We start from the raw sequence: 22074 nt of genomic DNA, 5'->3' as shown, positions 1-22074 counted from the left end.
TACGGATTATATTTTGCATTATATAATCAAAGGCAAACCATATTTAAAAAGCACAATAATATAAAGGTGTCGTCAGTCTTCACAATTCTAAAGTTAACTTTGTTCCCGCAGTTTGTTCCTGCTTATATTACGACTGTCACAGATTGCTATGTGTGCACACTTTATGGAACCATCATGTGGATGTATGAATAAACAATTAAATTTCTGCTGCTTTTGCTTGCTATAGTGTGACAAATTATTTTCATCAAAGTTCACTGGAAGAATTGAGTGGTCTTTACCTAAAACAGATTATTTTAGAATACCCATTCAGATCACTTGTACTGTGTGTATTTATTGTATAAATATGCCCTTGGCATATTAAAAAAAAAACTGTCAGAGTATCAAAAGTTGTAAGAATACTGCGTTTGTGTGAAAATAGGAGAAAAAAAAATCACATACATGACATTTTACACTTGGGGAGGCCTAGGGCGTTGGAAAAAGACGTGGCTTTGGCTCCTCCCCTGAGTGCACCTAACTGTCGCTGACTGTGGTGCTTTTGTGATTCCCATTAAATTAGTTTAAAACAATCTGACAAACGTTATTACAGTGTTTCATCGACGTGGGATAAAACCCCCACTAATTTTACACTGAAGACCGATTTACAACGAGTAATAAAAATACAAATGTTCCGAAGCGAGACTCCTCCGATAAGTTTGGTTTTGTTAGCGCCAACGTCATTCCAAATGGATCCCACGAATTACGGAATAATAATTGGTTCATTCGGCCCAAAAGGCGGAGTCTGTGCATTTTCTCGTATCGGATTGGATGTATTTGTTGTCAATCACAATTTTGGTGGGTACCACCCACTCCACCAGACAGTGTAAGTGTGCATTTTTTTGTGAAACGTGTGGATGGATCCGGTGTGGAAATAACTACAATTGGGGGGAAACGGAAACAACAAAGTTGACACATTAGGGGGTTTGTCTTGTGCGTGTTTATTACACATTTGATATCTTGCTTGCCTTTTTATGTTTCACCCAATTGTTTTCCAATTTACGACCAAGTGTTGTATACTTGGCAACGCGAGCAACTGTCCTGACGAAGTTTGGATTACATCAATTGTTTTTCCCAAGATGTGAGATAAATTGTGTATTTCACCACTTCAACCACCGTGAATGCTTGAGCTTTGAGCTATGCTGATCGGGTTTGAACTAGTTCGGCGCATTTTGGAATATTCAACCGTGCGCCGAGGGAACTGGGACAGCGCGAAACAATAGTCTGTGCGAGAAAGCTCATCCGGCGGAGGTGAATGCCTCGCGGCGGCTTTGTTAGGTCCAGGGTGGAGACCTGACATCAGCTTCGATTTACTGATCAATAGCATCCAGTCCCAGGCATCATGGATGGGACTCTTTCCGAGCTGTTGGCAGCCTTCTTGGAGTCGCCCCTCGTGTTGTGGGTGAGTGGGAGAGCCATGTTTACCTCTGGAAGAGTACAGATGAGAGAGAGTATGATACTCGAGATGCTTGCTCAACTCATATCATCCGATTACAAGCATTACTAAAGAAAAAAAGAAGACTTTTAATCATGTTAGAAAGTAAAATGATGAAAATTAGAATATTAATTGCGAACAAAGTGCGCATTTTCATACAAGGAAATTAAATATTTTAGAGTGTTTGGCGAACTTTCAAATGTGAGAAACGTCAGGTTCATGCGTTTCTGATTCGATCAGATTTGAACATGTCCACAAACAGCCACCTTTAGGCAACTTCACAGATGTCGACATTACTCGTTTTATTTGATTCGAACTAGCTTCGAGAACACCAGACCGATCTTGAAACAAGTGCCATAGATTCAAATGTCAGGTTTTTAATGGAAAGCCAACGCATATTAGGTCAATAGGCACAATAAAATGATTTCGACTTGAGGTCATCAAATCAAACCAGGGGGGCAGGTTAATAGCCCTGCGGTACTTCCTGTCTAACCATGGAGCTGACCTTTTCTGCTCTATCCCAAGTTGGATTATTTTAATCAAAAAATGTAAATAGGTTCAGATAGAAAAGTCAAACATAAATTGTGGACAAAATATTGCTTCTTCTTTCCGTAGATGATTTGCTATTTTTCTGACAGGAATTCATAGTTTGACTGATAAAAATATTGTGCGTCTGGTGCAACTTCTTAGTGGCCACAACATGTCTAGCAGTTCGACGGCTCAAAAAACACAAGTGGGATCTAACAAGTTAATTGTTTCTAATGTTTTTTTGTCTTCATGTTGTGTGTCTTTAGGTGCGGACATTGGGTCCACTGGGGTCATGTGACAAGGCAGGTTCGGAAGAGCGTGTCAACATGTTCGTTGAACTTGTGGATGGTGTCTTCCTGCACAAGATCATGACACAAATGTAGGTAACGGTTCAGATTGACACCCGTGTGCCCGGTTTAAAAACGTGCGTAGCTTCATTTTTGTGCCAGCGCGAGTCTAGTTCGGTCTGTTTGGGACAATGTTGCGCCTCTCTTGGCATTTGACACACAAAATTGGTTTGCATCCAACTATTTGATAATAGAAAGTAGCCTGTCCTTGGTTTAAACAGCCACATTGTCATTTTTGTGTTGGGCCAATTGTCCAGTTCAGTGTGTTTGTCAATTTGGTAGAATACGATACCTAACTAGGTGTTTTTGCCTCAACCCGAACTGCAAATTTGATTCCAAAAGGTAGACATAATTTTAGACTTGTGCTAAACAGGTGGCATGCTGCAATTTTTGTGTATTTAATCAACGCAGATTTGGCACTCAGAGGACGTGCATGGTGAATGTCACTGGATGTCTTCAAATCTTCTGTAAAACGCTTTGTTACTGCTCCAACTATTGTGACAGCAAATAAATAAAACTGTATTGTATTGTATAACATGACAAAGGATGTGGGAGAAATCTACCTGTGCAAAAATACCAAAAGAAAGAAAAGTCCATCCAAGTTGTACGTGTTAAACGGTACAGTTTCCGCTGTTGTTAAAGCGCAATATAAATCAACATGTACAGTATTGTATTGTATTGTATTGTATTGTATTGTATTGTATTGTATTGTATTGTATTGTATTACACTTGCTTTTTTATTGGACTTTTGCCAGGAATCCAAAATAGGGCACAAGTGTCTCAAGTCTCACTGTCATGATTCATTTGAGAAATACTCTTTGGTCTATGTGGACAGGATATCATGCTTGAATGGTATCCTGTGTGCATATACATATATGAGTGAGTTTCTGTAACCACATCCTGACTCGCTAGTTTCAAATTGTGAGCGTCATAGCCAGATGTGCTCACATTCTTAAATTGTATTTTTGCCATGCAGATTTTTAAACTGAGTCAAGCATGGTTAATTGGTGAAAACATGGTTGATTAGTGGAGTAGTTGCAATTTGAATTTCATTCAACTGGAGTATCTTTCCACTATTAAAAGCTTTGTGCACTCTCTGTATAATTGAAATAATCATATAACATAATAATGGGCTAAACAAGTACTGTTGTACAAAAAAATGTGTACAACAGGATGAGGAGCATAATCAGAATCATCTTTATTGCTAAGTATGTAGAACACACAAGGAATTTGTCTCCGGTAGAACCCGCTGCACTAATATCATCATCAAAAAATTGCATAGAGGCATTACACAGTTCTATTTGGTTTACTGTTTAAAGAGTTACTGGCTTGGGGGAAAAAACTGTTTAAATGTCTTCTTGATTTGGTGCGCAAAGATCGGTAACGCCTGCTTGAGGGGAGTAGCTGGAAAAGGTGGTGGGCAGGGTGCCGAGGGTCCAGTAGGATCTTCCACACCCTTGTTTGGATTATTGCAGTGTGCACGTCCTCGAGAGTTGGTAGAGCGGTGCCAATGATTTTTTCCGGCAACTTAACTATCCGTTGAAGTCGGATTTTGTCCATTTTTGTGGCAGCCCCAAACCAAACGGTGATGGAAGAACACTGAATGGATTCAATGACAGCCGTGCAGAAATGTTGTAGCACCTCCTGTGGCAGGCCATGCTTCTTTAGCAGCCTCAGGAAGTACATCCAATCTGGTCCCCAAATACATTGGTCCTCACCCGACAGTTGTGGTGCTGATCTAATTCAAATAAATAAATAAATGGATGGATGGATGGACAGACGGGCGATGGATGGACGGACGGATGAATGATATGTCGTAGATATGCCCCAATTTTATGCTATCACCTTGGCAGGAATGTAATGTATTGTTGCTAGATCACAAAATGTCACACCACGAACCAACCATGTCCCTTATGTCATTGCAATGACTTTTTTCAGTGTGTCATTACAGTCGACCACTATCAGCCATCTGTTCGAGGTAGGGCTCACCTGCCACTTGACACACCACAAGCGATAGAGGGGAAGGAGGGAGGCAACCTCGGTCATGCACAGGTTGCTAATTAATGAATGGATGGAAACACTGTTTCCAGCTGCTTTGTATTACTAACTGAACAACATTTTTTTCCCTTCCCACTTCGGTTGTACTCCCAAGTTCAGTGTCCGATCCAGGCCTCACACTGGGACACAGCTCATTAATAGCTCGCACGCACACACACACACACGCACGCACACACGCACACACACACACACACACACACACACACACACACACACACACACACACACACACACACACACACACACACACACACACACACACACACACACACACACACACACACACAGGGACACAGCTCATATATTTTGTTTATCTACTTTCATTCCTTTCATCACTTTGCTGCTGTGAAATGTCAATTTCTCCACTGTGAGACTAATAAAAGCAAATCCAATAGTGGGGGCATATGAAATCGTAAAACGGATTTCACAATGCCACTGATCCTGACCTAGCTGACAAGAAAACACTATTTCACTGCTGGACTGGCTTCAAAATGTACAATTAAGGATATTTCATGTCTTCAATTGATACATTGATTTTTTTTAATGATTCAGAGGTAGCAGTTGCTTTGTGATACATTTTGGGCATTTCTACCCAGTACAGACTTAACAATATCAGGCTTTGTGCATGTGGAGTTTACTATAGATATTCTGCTCCCACAAAGGTAATACTGTTAGTATTATGACTGCTTTTGGGGACCTTCAGTCTCCCCACACCTTGATCATGTTCTTTTTACATCACAGTCATGTCGGTCTTCATTGTTTTCAGAAACATTATAATAATGCTATTGTTCTCCACACAGTGCATGCCCCTGGGCTGACTAACCCCCACCCTCAGGGAGGATTTAGGTTTTCTACGATATAGATGAGAAAGTAGGTTAAATAAAAGGAGGGTATAACATCGTCATCCACTCCTACTTTTCCATTTTTTTATTTGAAGGAACTGTTTAAAAAGTATACGTTTCCTTCTATTTCTAGTTTGTGTCCAATTGGCAGTCTATTAAAATCCACTTTTTTATATTTATGTTTGAAACCTGAAATGTGGAAAAAGGTCAAGTGATTCGAGAAATAATCCTGGTACTTTGGCCAGGCCCTGGATATATTATTAGTTCTACCATTCTATAACACCAAGACATTTTCCCACATTTCTTTTTACACCTTTGTTGAAACCACAAGTGTGGAACTGAGCTCTTCTGATTCGGTCAAGCAACGTTGCCAACCTTTCACGCTCAAACATAGACTCACACACACATACAGTTCATATGCAAATGAGACTGGCACACGGTGACATGTAAGACCACAAATTCTCATTCTGAACAAAGGGACTTATTTTTATTGATTCTTGTCTTAAACAGGCGTGAACCACTCTCAATCTAAACCTTCTTTGGTGTACGTTTTTGTCTCCATAGTGACCCCAATCCAAACAACCAGAGGCTGAACAAGAATGTGAACAATGATGTGTCGCTTCGCCTTCAAAATTTGACCCTTCTGACGAGACACATCAGGACCTACTATCAGGTACGCATTCTCACAAAGGACCCTGGACACAAACCTCATAATCCAACAAGCCAGAAAGGCATTGTGTCTATGTTCATAAAATAATACCAGAATGTTTGTTTGTGGCTTTCATTTGTTTGTATGTTATCTGAAGTGTCTCCTCGGCTGTGATTGAAAAATACTTTCTGAACATGCCTTTCTGGAAAACCGATTCCCCTATAACAATGTATACATGCACACTTTTTCTACAGCAGTATTTTGTGTCCTGCCCTATCAATTTGTTATTTTTAACGATTGCTTGTACAACATGGGTCATTGAAGTTTCTGTGCCAGAGATGGTGTTTCTATGTTTGCAGAAATGCCTGATTGCTACAATTAAAACATATATTTTCACATACAGCATGTCAAAACCCAAATTTGAAGTAGTTTTCAGAAAGTCGAAACTCACTGTGTACCATACCTATGTCCAGAAGGATGAGAAAACTTTGCAAACAGGTGTTCCAGGAACAGACCAGTATTTTCAGAAGGTACACTATATATTCTGAATTATCTTGATAGAATAAAAAGTATAGTTTAACGATGAGAGCCACTGTACCATTCGCCCGTGCCACATTGAACATGCAACATAAACCATCATTTTCAGATCTCAGGATTAAATGAAGTCAGCACACTTTCAACTACTTTGTCACAAATGTTTGGACTTTGTGTGTCAAAGTCAAACATGATTTAGAACGAAGCCGCCGGTCACGGTCAGCCGTACTGCTGTTTTGGGACATCTAAACTCCTACCACAGTTTCTGTATCTATCTTCTCAAAGCACACTGATTTCCAAGCTACAATTGTATCAACTTGAGTTTACTATACTACTCCATACATCTTATACTGTGCCTTTGATCTCCAAAGTTGTTTGGAAGTATTTTAACAGGTGGTCAAATACTCTATCCATACTTCCTCATTTGCAAATGTGAAAATGTCAATCAACCTTTTTAAGTAGATTTCTGAAAAATAAAAGAATAGCCTGGACAGGGCTCTAAAATACACCAGCGTGTGAACTGCATTTTAGTGTTTACTTGAAAATGTAGACTTGACATGCAATGTTTCTTGTTTGAACGTTGCTGTGAGGACATTGTTTTTGCTTGCACCAGAGCCAGGTTCGTCTCAAATTAACAAGTACTATTCTGTATAGTTTTATGCAAAGACTATCCACGAACTGTCCTTTTTCTTAACTCCACGCCACTGACCCACTAAACAAACACACACCCCTTGATTAGAGTGACACAATTTCAAAGTTCACTTGGATTGCTTCCTGCACAAGGTGGAGTCACTGTGTCAGCACCAAATTACAAGTTACCAACTCAAGTTCTATGTCGCAAAAAATAAAAGTGCCTCGCTTTTTATCAAACGTGCTGTTATATTGGATTGACATTGGATCTGTTAGAAATCAGTGAATAAGGTTTGATAGGACTGTAATTGTTGAGGACCTCAGAATTCAATTTACATTATTCTAGACTGTGATTCAGTTTTCTGTACATTTTGCAGGTTTGTGATTTGACAGATTTTGATTCAATATCGATAATTCTAAAATCTTTATATATATATATATATATATATATATATATATATATATATATATATATATATATATATATATATATATATATATATAGGCGGCCCGGTAGTCGAGTGGTTAGCACACCGGCTTCACAGTGCAGAGGTCGCCGGTTCGTGTCTCGGTCCGGCCTCCCTGTGTGGAGTTTGCATGTTCTCCCTGGACCCGCGTGGGTTTTCTCCGGGTACTCCGGTTTCCTCCCACACTCCAAAAACATGCATGGCAGGCAGATTGACCACTCCAAATTGTCCCTAGGTGTGAGTGTGAGAGTGACTGTTGTATGTCTTTGTGTGCCCTGCGATTGGCTGGAAACCAATTCAGGGTGTCCCCCGCCTTGTGCCCGAAGACAGCTGAGATAGGCTCCAGCAACCCCCGCGACCCTAATGAGGAATAAGCTCAGTATATATATATACATACATACATACAGAGTATATATATATATATATATACATACATACATACATATATATATATATATATATATATATATATATATATATATATATATATATATATATATATATATATATATATATATATATATATATATATATATTGGATTGGATTGGATTGGATTTGCCTTTATTAGTCTCGCAGTGGAACTGAATGCATACCAGCCACTCCCCAGACAATGGTTCGAGTTTTATATATATATTTATATATATATATATATATATATATATATATATATATATATATATATATATATATATATATATATATATATATATATATGTATATATGTATATATGTATATATATATATATATACTCTGTATGTATGTATGTATGTATATATATATACAGTAAAGTCTCGTTATATCGATATTCAAGGGAGTCCGAAAAAATATCGATATAACCAGGACCATCGATATATCCGATCCTGCGCCGAACTGCATTAAACAAAAGCCGCCAAAAGAGGGCAGCCAAGCGCCATATAAGAAACGGAGCTGGCCATTAGCTCCCTTTTTTTGGGTGAGAGATGTTCCCCCAATGTTGCCTCAAAATGGCACATATAATTCTTTAATGATTGTAAACATGTATGCTTTAATCTTCAGAACTACAGTGTATTTGAAACATATTCATAACTGGATGTGTAACAAGAAAGCATATTATCCGAATCTGAAGCCATTGTTTGGATTCACAAGCAATGCAAGACGTCTTGGCGTGAAGTCATTTTTATTTGCATTTGAATAAAAAGTGACATCGGCTGTCCTTTAATACACAGTATGGAATGTTAATAATTTTCAAAATCATCGCGCTTCAGCAGACAAAACAAGAAACATTGTTGCAAAAAACGATTGCATTCATATACAGTACAGTGGGCATGTACATAACACAACAGGGAAACTGCAACGCTTACATCTTACTGTATTATGTATACAATTTAAAAAAGTCATCAATCTTCTTCTGCTTCCCATTTTTACCTTTTAACACAAACACTTCAATCTCGTCTGCTACACACGAGCTAGCGTCTGAAAATGAAAATGGCTCTGCTACACGGGTGCTGGGCACGTAACCAAGTCACCTGACCAAGTCGACCAATGGCGCGACTGATGGCGTGACACGTAACCAAGACACGTGACCAAGTTGACCAATGGCGCGACCGATGGCGTGTCACGTGACAAAGTCACACGGCCAAGTCGACCAATAGCGCGACCGATGGCGGCTCATGTGACCAAGTCGACCAATGGCGCGACCGATGGCGGCTCACGTAACAAGACACGTGACCAAGTTGACCAATGGCGCGACGGATATATCGATATAAACAACAAAAATGGCCGGCGGGGGATGAAAAGGAGCACCGTAATAACCGGATTATCGTCATAACCGGGTATCGTACTAAACGGTACTAATTATACATAAAAAGACTAGAAATGTGCAAGGGAAATGAAAATAGTATCGTAATAAGCGGTACTATCAATATAACCGATATCGATATAACGAGACTTTACTGTATATATATATATATATATATATACAGTAAAGTCTCGTTATATCGATATCGGATATATCGATAGTCCCGGTTATATCGATATTATTTCTATGCACGCACTGAGAAAATTACATGGAAACAGGGTCGGATATATCGATAGTCCCGGTTATATCGATATTTTTTCGGACTCCCTTGAATATCGATATAACGAGACTTTACTGTATATATAAAACTCAAACCATTGTCTGGGGAGTGGCTGGTATGCATTCAGTTAGCAAGAAGCCATCACGCAGTGTCTGTGTCTGTGAATGCATGTGTGTTTGAACGAAAGTGAGTGTCCCTCACCTCTCCCTGTTCCCTTTTGTGTCAAGTCCGGTAACAAGATATCACCACCTCTCAAGACAAGTTTCCACTGTGCTTCAAATGACTATCTGAGTAACACACTGTTCACATTCACACTCATTCCAAAACAAATTCATTTACTTTCAACCTTTTAATGTCACTGGTAATGTTGTAGAATTGCATCTTCACAGTTGAAAATACCGGTAGGATCTTAGTATCGAGGACCTGGTGCAACTTTGATACTTACTATTCACCAGTGCTGCTCCCCAGCCCAAATAAATTTAAGGGTTGCGTCATGCTTACACCTTCATGATCCTCAGTTACTCTGGAAACTGCAACAAAGGGCTCCGTCTATGGGATGTTTTGAACACCAGATCCTCTGGCCTACTTTACATAGTACCATACTGTGAAAACATATTGTTGTATGTTTATCTTGTATCTTTCAATTTATCAATGCAAAGTTATCCGAAGTCACTATAGAATGCTCTTTCTAAAGGACCGTGATTGATTTAAGTGAGAAAAAAAGGTCAACCTATTGTATTTTGGCCTGTGTGAAAAAATAACTTTTTTAAACATTTGATTACAAAAATTTTATTTGGATTTCGTATAAGAATAAAAACGCTCAATGTAAATCAACTCGAACAAATGAACTCTTGCCACGCTGTTAAATTGAGCTTCTGCTGACCTTTTGATGGCTCCTCCTTCCGTCGCTTGTTTGGGTGACATTTTTACAGGAAGTCCAATTTGTTATATCACTTAGCAGGAGTGTATGGATTTTAAAGCCAAAATGTAACAAATCTTCCTGAACCGTCAGTAAAACAACACACATCTTTATAGTATTGCTTTTTAACTCGACTGCCAATATATCTAATTTTGCTCAAGAGGAACTGCAGGTAGTTGGATTTATAATTTATATTACTTGTACTCCACATAAATATTCTGTCCAAATAATTTGTGGCTTTGTTAACATCACATCCTTTGGTAGTTGCTACCCTAATATTGATCTCAGATTATATATATAAACCCAGAGTGTTCGTGGTGCATGGATTAGGATTTTGTGTGTGTGTGTGTGTGTGTGTGTGTGTGTGTGTGTGTGTGTGTGTGTGTGTGTGTGTGTGTGTGTGTGCGTGTGTGTGCGTGTGTGCGCGTGTGTGTGTCTGTCTCTGTGTCTGTCTCTGTGTGTGCGTGCCTAAATAGGTCATTGTTATGTCATATAATTGACCTGTCAATTTGAAGTGTTAGATTTTCGCATGATTTTTGCTACAGGACATCATCAATGCATACCAGCAGAATACAAACCCCTTCTAGAAAGACCACATTTCTCTAAATTGCATTGTTTTTGTTTCATGTGTAAAATGGGAAAATACAAATGCATCCGATGGATGAATTGACATGTTTCCTGAAAAATTCGATAAATGATTTGGATGTCATTCAGATGCTGTGTTTTTGTAACTATCGATGAAAAGGTCATCTGTACTTCTTTGAAGGTGATGGACGTTTCGCTTCTCATCCAAGAGGCTTCGTCAGCGACCTAAACTTTTGCTGGTAACTCTGGCCCTATATATATATACCCCTACTGTCCAGGGGTGGCGGTGCCAGACCTCTGCTATGATTGGTCCCTGCTCTAAGGTTGGGGGGAGCAGAGGACTATTCCCTGAGGCTACATTGATTACTGCTATTGTCCTGACTGATTATGGTCTATGACTGGCCTGATTGCCCCATTTGTACTGGTGTCACCTCATCAGCATGACTAAGCCTATGTGTAACAAACTAAGAGTCTGTTATAAGCATGATCCAAATGAAGCCTCACCCCAATATGGCGATTTAATGAATGGTTTTGCTGTTTTATAAACATGGCTTCTTTTACTCCCCTTTCAAACCATCTACAGTGGAAGCTCGGTTGTCGACCATAATCCGTTCCAGAACCCTGTTCGAACACCGAAATCATTTTTCCCATTACAAATAATGTAAATCGTTTTAATCCGTTCCAACACCCTGAATGTTTACCTTTTATTATTTTATGCATGACATTTCACATTAAAATGCTGACCACATAAAAAGACAAAGACACAAATAACATAAACATAAATGTAACCCAGGATTTCACTTGTAGCAGCTTTGCTGCCTGCACTGACTTTCTTTGGAGGCATGTTTAGGGGTTAAAACCCTTCGTACACCTATATTAAACGCGAGAGCAAAACGCAGCACGTCCGCACGCGACAACAGTTTGTCATGAGCGAGTTGACAGCTGGGCGGGGCCTCCGCTCCCGACGTCCGCCAGTTGCTGTCAATTCCCTCATCACAGACATTTGGACATTTAAACCAGACGCTGGCACTCACCTAGCGTCGGAAGATACTACGCCTCGCACCTCGTCCGTGCCTTGAACTGCTATCAGTACAAGAGTTGCTTCGCCCGAGGTATTTATTAGCCTCGATCGCGTCAGTTGATACTCTCGAGATCGTATGCTGTTTTGCACCCTCGTGTGCATTTTTGTTTCCCCGAGCGAGTGAGGTTGGACGGATCGCCCCGCTCACCCACTCGCGGTGCTGTGTTTTGTCACTTTTTGTTCAACCAGTTTTTACCGGATCCGCGTTATCTCGGACGCGCGCCTTTTGTTAATAAATCATCTGCCAGCACCAACGTCTCTGTCACCTCCTTAGCGATCCTCCCCAACAATTAACGTTCCGACTCGTCAGCTGCCACTGTCGACATCGGAACGTGACACAGTTGGTCACGAAGAGAGCCATCTACACCCGTACGCCGCTCAGCATCCCACCCTTGCGTACGCACTCACGCGTCGTACCGGCGTTCGAACTCCGATTTTTGTTCGAACTACGAAGCAAGAAATTCTCGATTTTTTTTGTTCGGACTCCGATTTGTTCGAACTGAGTCGTTCGAAAACCGAGGTTCCACTGTATTTTCTTTCGCGAAGATTTGTCCTCACTGTCGTCAAATGAGTGGTTGTAGCTTTTAGGTGCATATATCTCCGTTCCCTCTCGGTCCCTCAGATCCTCATCCTCCCTTCACCTCTATGTGCCTTCTGCCCGTCTCACCACGGTGGGGTGTAGAGCTTTCAGCCGCTCTGCTCCCAAACTGGAATTCACTTCCACCAAACATCTGTAATATTGACTCCCTTCCTACTTTCAATTCCCACCTCAAAACTCATCTGTTTAAAATTGCATTCATGGTCTGGTTCAATAAGCTATTTTGTTAATTGTTTGTTATTTGTGGTTTTATTGTTTTGTGTATTGTTTTTTGATTGTGAAGTGTCCTTGCCAGGCGCTTGGAAATGAAATGCATTATTATTATTATATGTACTGCAGATTGAGGCCCACTAGTATTATCCCTGCGATGTTGATAGTCTTTTTTTGAGAATTAGTCTCCCCAATGTATTGCCCAATGCTCTTTATTTACAATCTTCATTTTTACAATGTATCGAATAAACTACAGTCTCGTTATATCGATATTCAAGGGAGTCCGAAAGAATATCGATATAACCTGGACTATCGATATATCCGACCCTGTTTGCATGTAATTTTCTCCGTGCGTGCATAGAAATAGTATCGATATAACCGGGACTATCGATATATCCGATATCGATATAACGAGACTTTACTGTATATTGCTTTGTTTTTCATTTGGCAGCTTATATTTTGGATGCACTAATTTTTGTCTTAGTGTTTATCGGTTTTAAATAAGTAGGAATTTTGTGTTGCCAAAGGACCCTTTGTAGTTTTTCAGAAACCGCTGCAATGTACGGTACTGCTAGTCCTCTTATTTTTGGATGTTCAGAATTTTTGGTTTCATTCCTTATTCTTTTTTTTTTACATTTGTTTAAAGACCACTGAGGGTAACCACCGTTTGTGAGTGATGTTTTGACTCCTTTTCTCTACCTTTGACGCTTGTTGGTATTAGTTTAGCCCTATGATTGGGGGGGTTCTGGGTTTTGTCCCCAGGAATGATATGAGGGCCTGTTGCTCTATCTCTTCTATGTACAGATTAGCCACGATGGGTGAAACTGGTGAGCCCATAGCACAACCATGAATTTGTTTGTAATTTTTTTCCCTAAATTGAAAATACGTAGTATTAAGGCAGATTTCCAATAATTGGTAGATGTGGTCCAGTTTAAGTTTGGTTCGTTGATGCAAAGAAGAGTCCTTCAGCAGTCTCGTCTTCACCACTCAGACTGCTGCTGGGGTTGGGACCGATGTAAAAAGAGAAGTCACATCATCAGATGCCAATGTTTCCTCAGGCTCCAATTTGAGGTCTTTGATACTCTGTACCAACACTGTGGTATTCTCTATGTGATGTTCTGTGTTTCCAACCAACGGAGCTAAGATAGTTTTTAAATATTTGGCTACATTGAATGTTGAGGAGTCAATGCTACAAACAATGGGTCTGAGGGGGACTCTTCTTTATGTATGTTTGGCAGTCCATAGATTCATGGCGTGGCCTCTCCTGGGCATAATCTAAAATACATCTGTTTGTCTATTAGTTTTTCTCTCTCTAACTTTTGGAGACGGTCTATAATTTCTTTCTTGTATCTATTGCAAGTGTCCCTTTTCAGTAGCTCATAAATGTTAGAATCCCTGATTAACCCATTTATTTTGTCTTCATAATCCAATGTGTTGAGAAGCACTGTACACCTACCCTTGTCTGCTGGAAAAATAGTAAGATTTTTATCTTTTTGTAGAGTAGTTAACACCTTTCTCTCTTCTAATGTTATGTTGGATGGAGGTGTTTTGGCACTACTTAGAAGGCCTGATATATTTATGTGTAGATCCTCTGCCTCTGCATATGAAAGTTAATGTTATTTTTATTTCTAATAGCCTTGACACAATACCCTACATGAAAACAGTACATTGTAGCCTACATTATCATTAGCTGCATTATAATTATAATGCAAATAATGATTATGATGATGGTGGTAATACAGTATACTTAATTTTATTGCTATGGTTTTAACTTTGAGTGTGCTTAAGCTAGAGGCAAATGTGAGAAAATGTTATTCGTGAAGAGAGCTTTAAAACATAACAGTGGTACCTCGACATGTGAAATTAATTGCTTCAGGAATAAATTTCTAAACTAGAAAATTTATGAAGTAGAGGTGCACACCCCATGTAAATGCCCTAATCCGTTCCAAGCTCCTCCAAAATGCAGACACATGTTTTATGTAGGATAAAAATACACACATATTTAATATATGTGATAACTTGATTATAAGTTGTTGATAAATAAGTTGTGGTTCATGTAAAAAAAATAGAGTTAAGTATTAAAATTCTGGTCATTTAACTCAATTGTGCCCTCATTGTTTTTTTGCCTTTTTTAGTTTATGTTCTGTGTCGATAGAAGTTATTGTCTGTTGTTATGGAAAGAAATGATCCAAGAATGTTTGCTTGGATTTTAATAATCCTTTGAAAATGGCCCAAGAGGCAAATGATGAGGATGTTGCATGGACACATACAGCTGGGCCCGAAAATATTTGGACAGGCACATAATTTTCACAAGTTGGTGACAATATGCAACCACATTTGGCTTGACCAGATTTGAAGTGCAGACTGTAACGTTTAATTCAAGTGGTTGAACAACAATATCTCACTGAAGACAAAGGTTTTGTATACTGTACAGTTTTTTTCACAACACACCACATTTTAGAGGCTCAAAAATAATTGGACAATTAAGCGTAATCTAAACAAAAAGGTTTGTTGTCAAAATTTTGTTGCAAATCCTTTTGAGGTAATCACTGCCTGAAGTCTGGTACCCATGGACAACACCAAATGCTGAGTTTCCTCCTCCTCGATGCTTTTCCAGACCTTTAGAGCAGCAGTCTTGAGTCGTTGCTTGTTTTTGGGTCTTTCCACCTTAATCCTCATCTTGAGCAAGTGAAATGTACACTCAATTGGGCTGGAGATTAACTCTGCCATTGCAGTATTATCCATTTCTTTGCCCGGATAAACTCCTGGGTTGCTTTTGCTGTATGGTTTGGGTTATTGTCCATCTACACAGTGAAGCACTATATGGATTGGATTGGATTGGATTGGATTTGCCTTTATTAGTCTCGCAGTGGAGAAATTTACATTTCACAGCAGCAAAGTGATGAAAGAAATGAAAGGAGAAAAGCAAAACACAGGAGCTGCTGGAAAGGCAGCCACTCTCGCGGCGCCATCTTGAAGTTATATGTTGAACTCTGCAAACTTTGGCTGAATATGAGCAAAAAGTATATCCCTTTATACTTCAAAATTCATCCGGCTACTTTTATCTGTTGTAATCTCATGCCCTTGGATGCCATGCATGTCTATGGATTACACTGCCTCCACCATGTTTCACAGACGATGTGAGGTGCTTTGGATCATGTGCTTTTTCCTGTTTTCTCCAAATATTCTTTTTCCCATCATTCTGACACAGGTTTATCTTTGTCTCATCGGGTTTTTTGAGGCGTTCTTTGGCAAAGTCAAGTGTGGACTAATGAATGGCTAGCACAGAGTGGTGAACCCTCTGTATTTACTTTCATCCAGTATTTTCTCTATTGTAGACTTAGAGACACATACATCCACTTCCTGCAGAGTGTTCTTCACTTCAGTAGATGTTGTAAATTGATTTTTCTTTACCATGGAGAGTATTCAACGATCATCCATCGCTGTTGTCTTCTGTAGACATTCAGGCCTTTTTTTCTTAGAATTAACCAAACTGTCGATTTGTCTCATCCAATCATTTCAGCTATCTTTTTTTTTCTGGATGTCTTCTTTTTTTTAAGTCCCGGGCTCTTCTACTTCACTTCCATTGAGAGCTCCTTTGAAAGCATGATGTGTGGTCACAACAACCACTCACCTACAGTGAACGTCAGACCATATCACTACTTAACTGATCACAGGATAACAAAAAGGGGGAGCCTTCTGAGTCAATCAGAGCCTTGTGAGTCAGTTGTCCAATTACTTTTGGTCCCTTGAAAAGGGGGTGTATAAAGGTCTATAATTCCTAAACCCTTATTCCGATTTGGATGTGGAAAGTCTCAAATTGCAGTTGAGATTGTGCACTTTAAGCTTATATTAATTATGTTAGTGTATTCCGTGAACAGCTAATACAGTGGTCGAGAATCTTTTTGACTAAGAGAGCCATAAAAGTAAAATATTTACAAATATTTTTCAGTGAGAGTCGCGCACACACGCAAACACGCACGTGATTTCATCAAAATGTCAGAATATATTTATTATTTAAATAAATACTCACCATTAATATGAATAGTTTTGAGTTCCTCGTGATTGGTAAAAAAAAAATCCAGCTAAACGATCGGAATGAAAGTCAGCTTGCCGAGTCCATAGGCGAAGATACTGTTAGCTTGCCTGAACACTACTCATTAGCTGTCACCCTTGCTTTCTGCTCTCTCTCAGAGAAGTATATTGATGCTAATCATTAGCATGGGGCTTGTCAAAGTGGCACCGATATTCAACTGTTTCATTCATGGTATTGTTTCATTGCAAATTAGAATCACGGCAGAACTTTTTCTCTCCACAAAGGTGAATCCTTCCGTCCATTCAACCTGATGTAATAATAAAAATATAATAATATATTTCATTTATAAGCGCCTTTCAAAATTCTCAAGGACACTTTACAGTCACAGGATATTTTTTTCTGCGGGTGAGTAGCAGCAGCCACATGCGCCAGCGTTCACTCAACCCGGAAGTAACATAAAGTAAAAAAAATATACAGTGGTACCTCGGTTCTCGAACGCCTCACTGTTCAAACAAATCGGTGTTCGAACAAAATATTCGAGATATTCTTGCCAATACGACGCGTGAGTGCGTACGCGAGGGTCGGGAGCTGAGCGGCACACGGGTGTATCGCTCTGTTCGTGACCAACTGTTGTCGCTAGCGGACGTGCTGCGTTTTGCTCTAGCGTTTAATATAGGTGTACGAAGAGTTTTAGACCCTAATCATGCCTCCAAAGAAAGTAAGTGCTGCTTAAAGTGACAAAAGAAAAGTAGTGCGTACAACTATTGCATTTAAGAAAGAAATAATCCCAAAATATGAAGGAGGTGTGCGAGTGTCTGATCTGGCGAGGGAATACAGCATGGCGAAATCCACGATCAGTACGATATTAAAGAATAAGGAGGCTGTGAAATCTAGTGATGTGACTGTGGGCGTGAGAGTGTCATTGGATAGATATTTTAAGAGAAAAGAACATCCTGTAGCCGAGTCATCCGTAGCTGTCACGTTCCGAGCGAGAGTGACGGCAGCTTACTCGTCGGAATGTAGTGGAATGTTTGGGATCCCAAAGCAGACACGTACTACCCAAGCAGGATGTTTATTCACAAATAAAAGAAAACACAGCGAGTAAGAAGGCAGAGGGTGATCCGACCCGCTTACTACGCCAAAAAGCAAATGGCACACGAGGGTGCAAAATTACGCAATCCCGGAAGATGACATAAATTTACGGGACGCGGGGAAAATACCTCGGACCGGATACACTCGCACATCGAAGGAAGAGTCCAGGCATGGTGGCGAGTTGAGTCAATCATCCGGCATTGGCGAGGTGATCGCGAACCGTATAAATGCCCCGTGTCCATGATTAGAGAATGACAGCGGGTGGAGAATGGCCGGGAGAGGCAGCCCCCCCCCCCCCCCCCGCTTCAACTCGCAAGTGACAGGAGCAAAGAGGTGGTTTCGGTGTTAAAAAAAAACCGCTTTTCGGACAGGGTGCTGGAACGAATTATGGTTATGGTTATATATAATTATATGACAACACAAAGACAGAGCGAGTCATTCATTCTTTAGCACTTTCTGTCCCCTCTTTGTGACATGAAGCAGTTCTAGATGAAAGAGGAGAGGATCAAAGCATCCATTTCAGCAGTGGATCAGGGACGTCATGGTGGAATGTGCACGTCTACTAAATGTTGAAAGCAAACACGCAGATGTAGCATTAAATGACGAAAGGAGATTGTCTCACATCTCCTGTCCCACATAAATCCGCTTCAATTCCAAGCCGCGACAGTTCCGCATACGTATCAGCGCTCTGCACTCACGCTCCTTTCTTCTTATCGCGGGCTCTTCAAGCCATGCATGCATCCATCCAGCCGCAGACTGTACAACAGCACCGACCTTTTGTTTGACAAATTGTATTAAAATAAAGGTCGGCAGGAACAAAATGTAAAACATCAAAATGATCTGAACAGAAAAAAGTATCAAAAGAAAACCAAGTGTAAAAGTCCGCCAAGGTTAAACAAACATGCACAGCATACAATGCATGCAATTGCAGACAAAGCATGCAACAAACAATGAACCGACACCGGATGGTCGTGCCGGGAGTCCTTTTAAGTGTCACTGATTAAAACGACCAGCACCTGCGAGGCTGCAGGCAGGGCTGACGTCGCTACCCGTTGGTCGCCAATCCGAACGTGGCAGTCCGCTACTGATCGGGACGACCAGCACCTGTGTAGGTGCAGGCGGGGCCGACAGCGCCACCCGTTGGTCGCCAACCAGATCATGACACATTCCTCCCGTTCAAAAACAGTACTGGCATATTCATGTGTAGTGTATGATATTCTCCTTTTTTTTTACTCGTCAGGTTTATTTAAAAGGGGGCATTTACCTGTTTCGACATCAACGGCCATAGGTCAGTATCATCCAATCAAAATTGCGCTTTCTGCCAACTGCTGCCTAAACAGGAAATGAACAGCGAAAAAGTGAGAATAGCCAGATGCAATCATCAAAAGAGCTTGCGAGCCATTGGTTCCCGACACCTGAGCTAAAATAACAAAACTTGTTACAATTTAATAAAAGTGGCATGTTTCATGGAATTCACTTCTGACGGTTGACAATACAGTATTTAATACAATTCAAAGGTGAGTAAAAAGTTGTTTTTGAGTCGATAATAATCTACCTCATCAACTTTTCAGCGAATTGCCTCAGGCGCTGTTTCATTTTGAAAACCATTTCCCCTTTTTGTGAATGACAATCCATTAAATGCGCACCCGGCTTGTTTTGCAGTTAACATCATAAATGTCAAATGGGAACTGGTTAAAAGAAAACATATTTTTGTTTAAATTCTTGCTCAAGACCAGTTGGTAGTCAGCTCACATATTTTATTCACACGGAGAACGAGAGATTTGACGATCAAGTTACCTCCTAGTCTTAACCTACTAGTGAAATTGGACCTGCGAGTATTGTGCTACTTCTGAGTATTCGCTGCACTTTGTCTCCGTTGGAGCAGCCATGTAAGTTGATGTGATCCACTGATACACTTTTTTTTAAACTTCAAAATGACTCTCATTGCCCAAAGTTTAATTAATTTATTTCTTTAGTTAGTTAGTTAATAAACAATAAATGTTTCTTTTTGTGTGTGCGTGTGTGTGTGCATGCGCTATATATTCCAAGCATTTACTTAACATTAATATCAAACCAACAATCACATATTTTTATATTTTTATTGAACACCATATGTAAAATCACTGTTGCAGAGTGGAAATGTATGTTTGAGATTTAAAGGTGGAGTTTGCAATTATTAAAAAAAACCTATTTGGCTCCATCTTATAATGTAGCCACAAGGGGGCACAAGCCAGTGTCTTATTGTGCCGGTCCCAAGCCCGGATAAATACAGAGGGTTGTGTCAGGAAGGGCATCCGACGTAAAAAAAAATTGCCAAAACAAATATGCGAATCAAACCTATGAAAGAAGGTGGAAGATTTTAAGTACTTGGGATCAACTGTCCAGAGCAATGGAGAGTGTGGAAAAGAGGTGAAGAAGCGTGTCCAGGCAGGATGGAGCGACTAGAGAAAAATGTCAGGTGTGATGTGTGCTAGAAGGGTTTCAGCTAGGATGAAAGGAAAAGTGTATAAAACAGTGGTGAGACCAGCCATGATATTTGTACTGGAGATAGTGTCACTGAAGAAAAGACAGGAAGCAGAGCTGGAGGTAGCAGAGCTGAAGATGTTGAGCTTTTCTTTGGGAGTGACCCGGTTGGATTGGATCAGGAATGAGTACATTAGAGGGACAACTCATATTAGAGGCTTTGCAGAGAAAGTCAGAGAGGCCAGACTGAGATGGTTTGGACATGTCCAGAGGAGAGAGAGTGACTATATCGGGAGAAGGATGCTGAGTCTTGAACTGCCAGGCAGGAGACCGAGAGGAAGACCGAAGAGGAGGTTTATGGATGTGGTCAAAGAGGACATGAAGGTAGCTGGTGTGACAGAAGAGGATGCACAAAACCGGGATAGATGGAGGACACTGATTCGCTGTGGCGACCCCTGAGAGGCAAAGCCGAAAGGAAAAGAAGAAGAAGAAGAAGAAGATGTGGCTCCATCTTTTGCCTCCATCCTGTGCCTCCAATTAAATTTTTAAACGTGTATATCTTGAATGCACCGAGATGTTTGGTCAGTAAAAAGAAGTGACAATTTGTAAAGGCACAATGAGCCCAATGCAGCTTGTGGCATTTATTTTCATTCAGAAGAATTTTAGCCAATCTCAGGGCACATATAGACACAACCATTCAATCACTTTAACCTGTTCCCATGCATTTTCCTCTAACTATGGCATGTTGTGACTTTTTATTTGGTGGTTGCACGACATTGTCAGCATTATCTTCCAATCCCCAAATCTTTGTTTGCAAAACCCCTTACAGATAGTTATTAAAAAAAGGATGTTTTCCTCCCTTCATGAGCAAACATTCTCTGTTACAGGATACACTTCAGCAGTTAATAGTGATGCCTCTTCCAAACATCCTCTCCATTGCCACTGATCCCTTGTCAGGTAACGCCTGCACACACTCATGCTCACTCTCATCACTTATACAGGCTATACTTATATTCGTTCAAAAACATAAGTGGGATATTGCTAATATTGTGGTTTCGCAAGGAAAAGAAAAAAGACCCGCAATATTCCAATGGGTTACAATTTGTTCTGCAGTGAATCTTTCTGCTCGTGCATGCGAATGGATTATTCTAAATACTTCAGAAACCACAATTTTGACCCTAACGCTGCATTGAGAGAGAAAGGGAGAGACAAAGGGAGGGGGGGTTGAGAAAGAGGGAGAGGGAGGGGGCAACACGGTGGTCAACCGGTTATCATGATGCCATCACAGTGCAAAGGTGCAGGGTTCAATTCTGGCTCCGGCCTTCCTGTGGGGAGTTTGCACATAAGTGTCAAAAGTGAGAAAATACTTGTTTTCACTCACCACCAAAAAAACTTTGCTCAAAACTGAACTGTCAACAAGTAAAAGCTTGCGTTGTCCAACTTTCAGCGAAGAGCATGGAGGAGCTGAAAAGAATTTTACTGTTGATACTTGGCTGTGCTGTCCAGGT

At 40.3% G+C, this 22074-nt stretch overlaps 1 protein-coding gene and 1 long non-coding RNA gene across 3 annotated transcripts in view; one reads left to right on the top strand and one right to left on the bottom strand.

Annotated features, from left to right (window-relative positions):
• The first annotated feature begins 1297 nt into the window (after window positions 1–1297).
• ccdc88c (coiled-coil and HOOK domain protein 88C) overlaps window positions 1298–22074 on the top strand; it is a 56863-nt gene continuing 36086 nt past the window's right edge. For both annotated transcript variants that reach the window (XM_089004536.1, XM_089004535.1), the window contains exons 1-5: window positions 1298–1435; window positions 2263–2375; window positions 5808–5916; window positions 21454–21523; window positions 22014–22072. In XM_089004536.1, the coding sequence (XP_088860662.1) occupies window positions 1376–1435; window positions 2263–2375; window positions 5808–5916; window positions 21454–21523; window positions 22014–22072 (411 nt within the window). In that variant the 5' untranslated portion in view covers window positions 1298–1375. The remainder of the gene's footprint in view (window positions 1436–2262; window positions 2376–5807; window positions 5917–21453; window positions 21524–22013; window positions 22073–22074) is intronic.
• Window positions 1359–22065, bottom strand: LOC148893863 (uncharacterized). The gene is made up of 3 exons (XR_016116000.1): window positions 21948–22065; window positions 19368–19435; window positions 1359–1460 (listed from the first exon to the last, which is right to left on the bottom strand). It is a non-coding gene; the product is annotated as an uncharacterized LOC148893863 (long non-coding RNA).

The sequence above is a fragment of the Hippocampus bargibanti genome, linkage group LG09 (assembly GCF_051943395.1).
Source record: "Hippocampus bargibanti isolate YZ-2025 linkage group LG09, ASM5194339v1, whole genome shotgun sequence".
Classification (NCBI taxonomy): Eukaryota; Metazoa; Chordata; class Actinopteri; order Syngnathiformes; family Syngnathidae; genus Hippocampus; species Hippocampus bargibanti.
The sequence above is the reverse complement of the archived record's forward strand: the minus strand, read 5'-3'. Positions and strand labels throughout refer to the sequence as shown.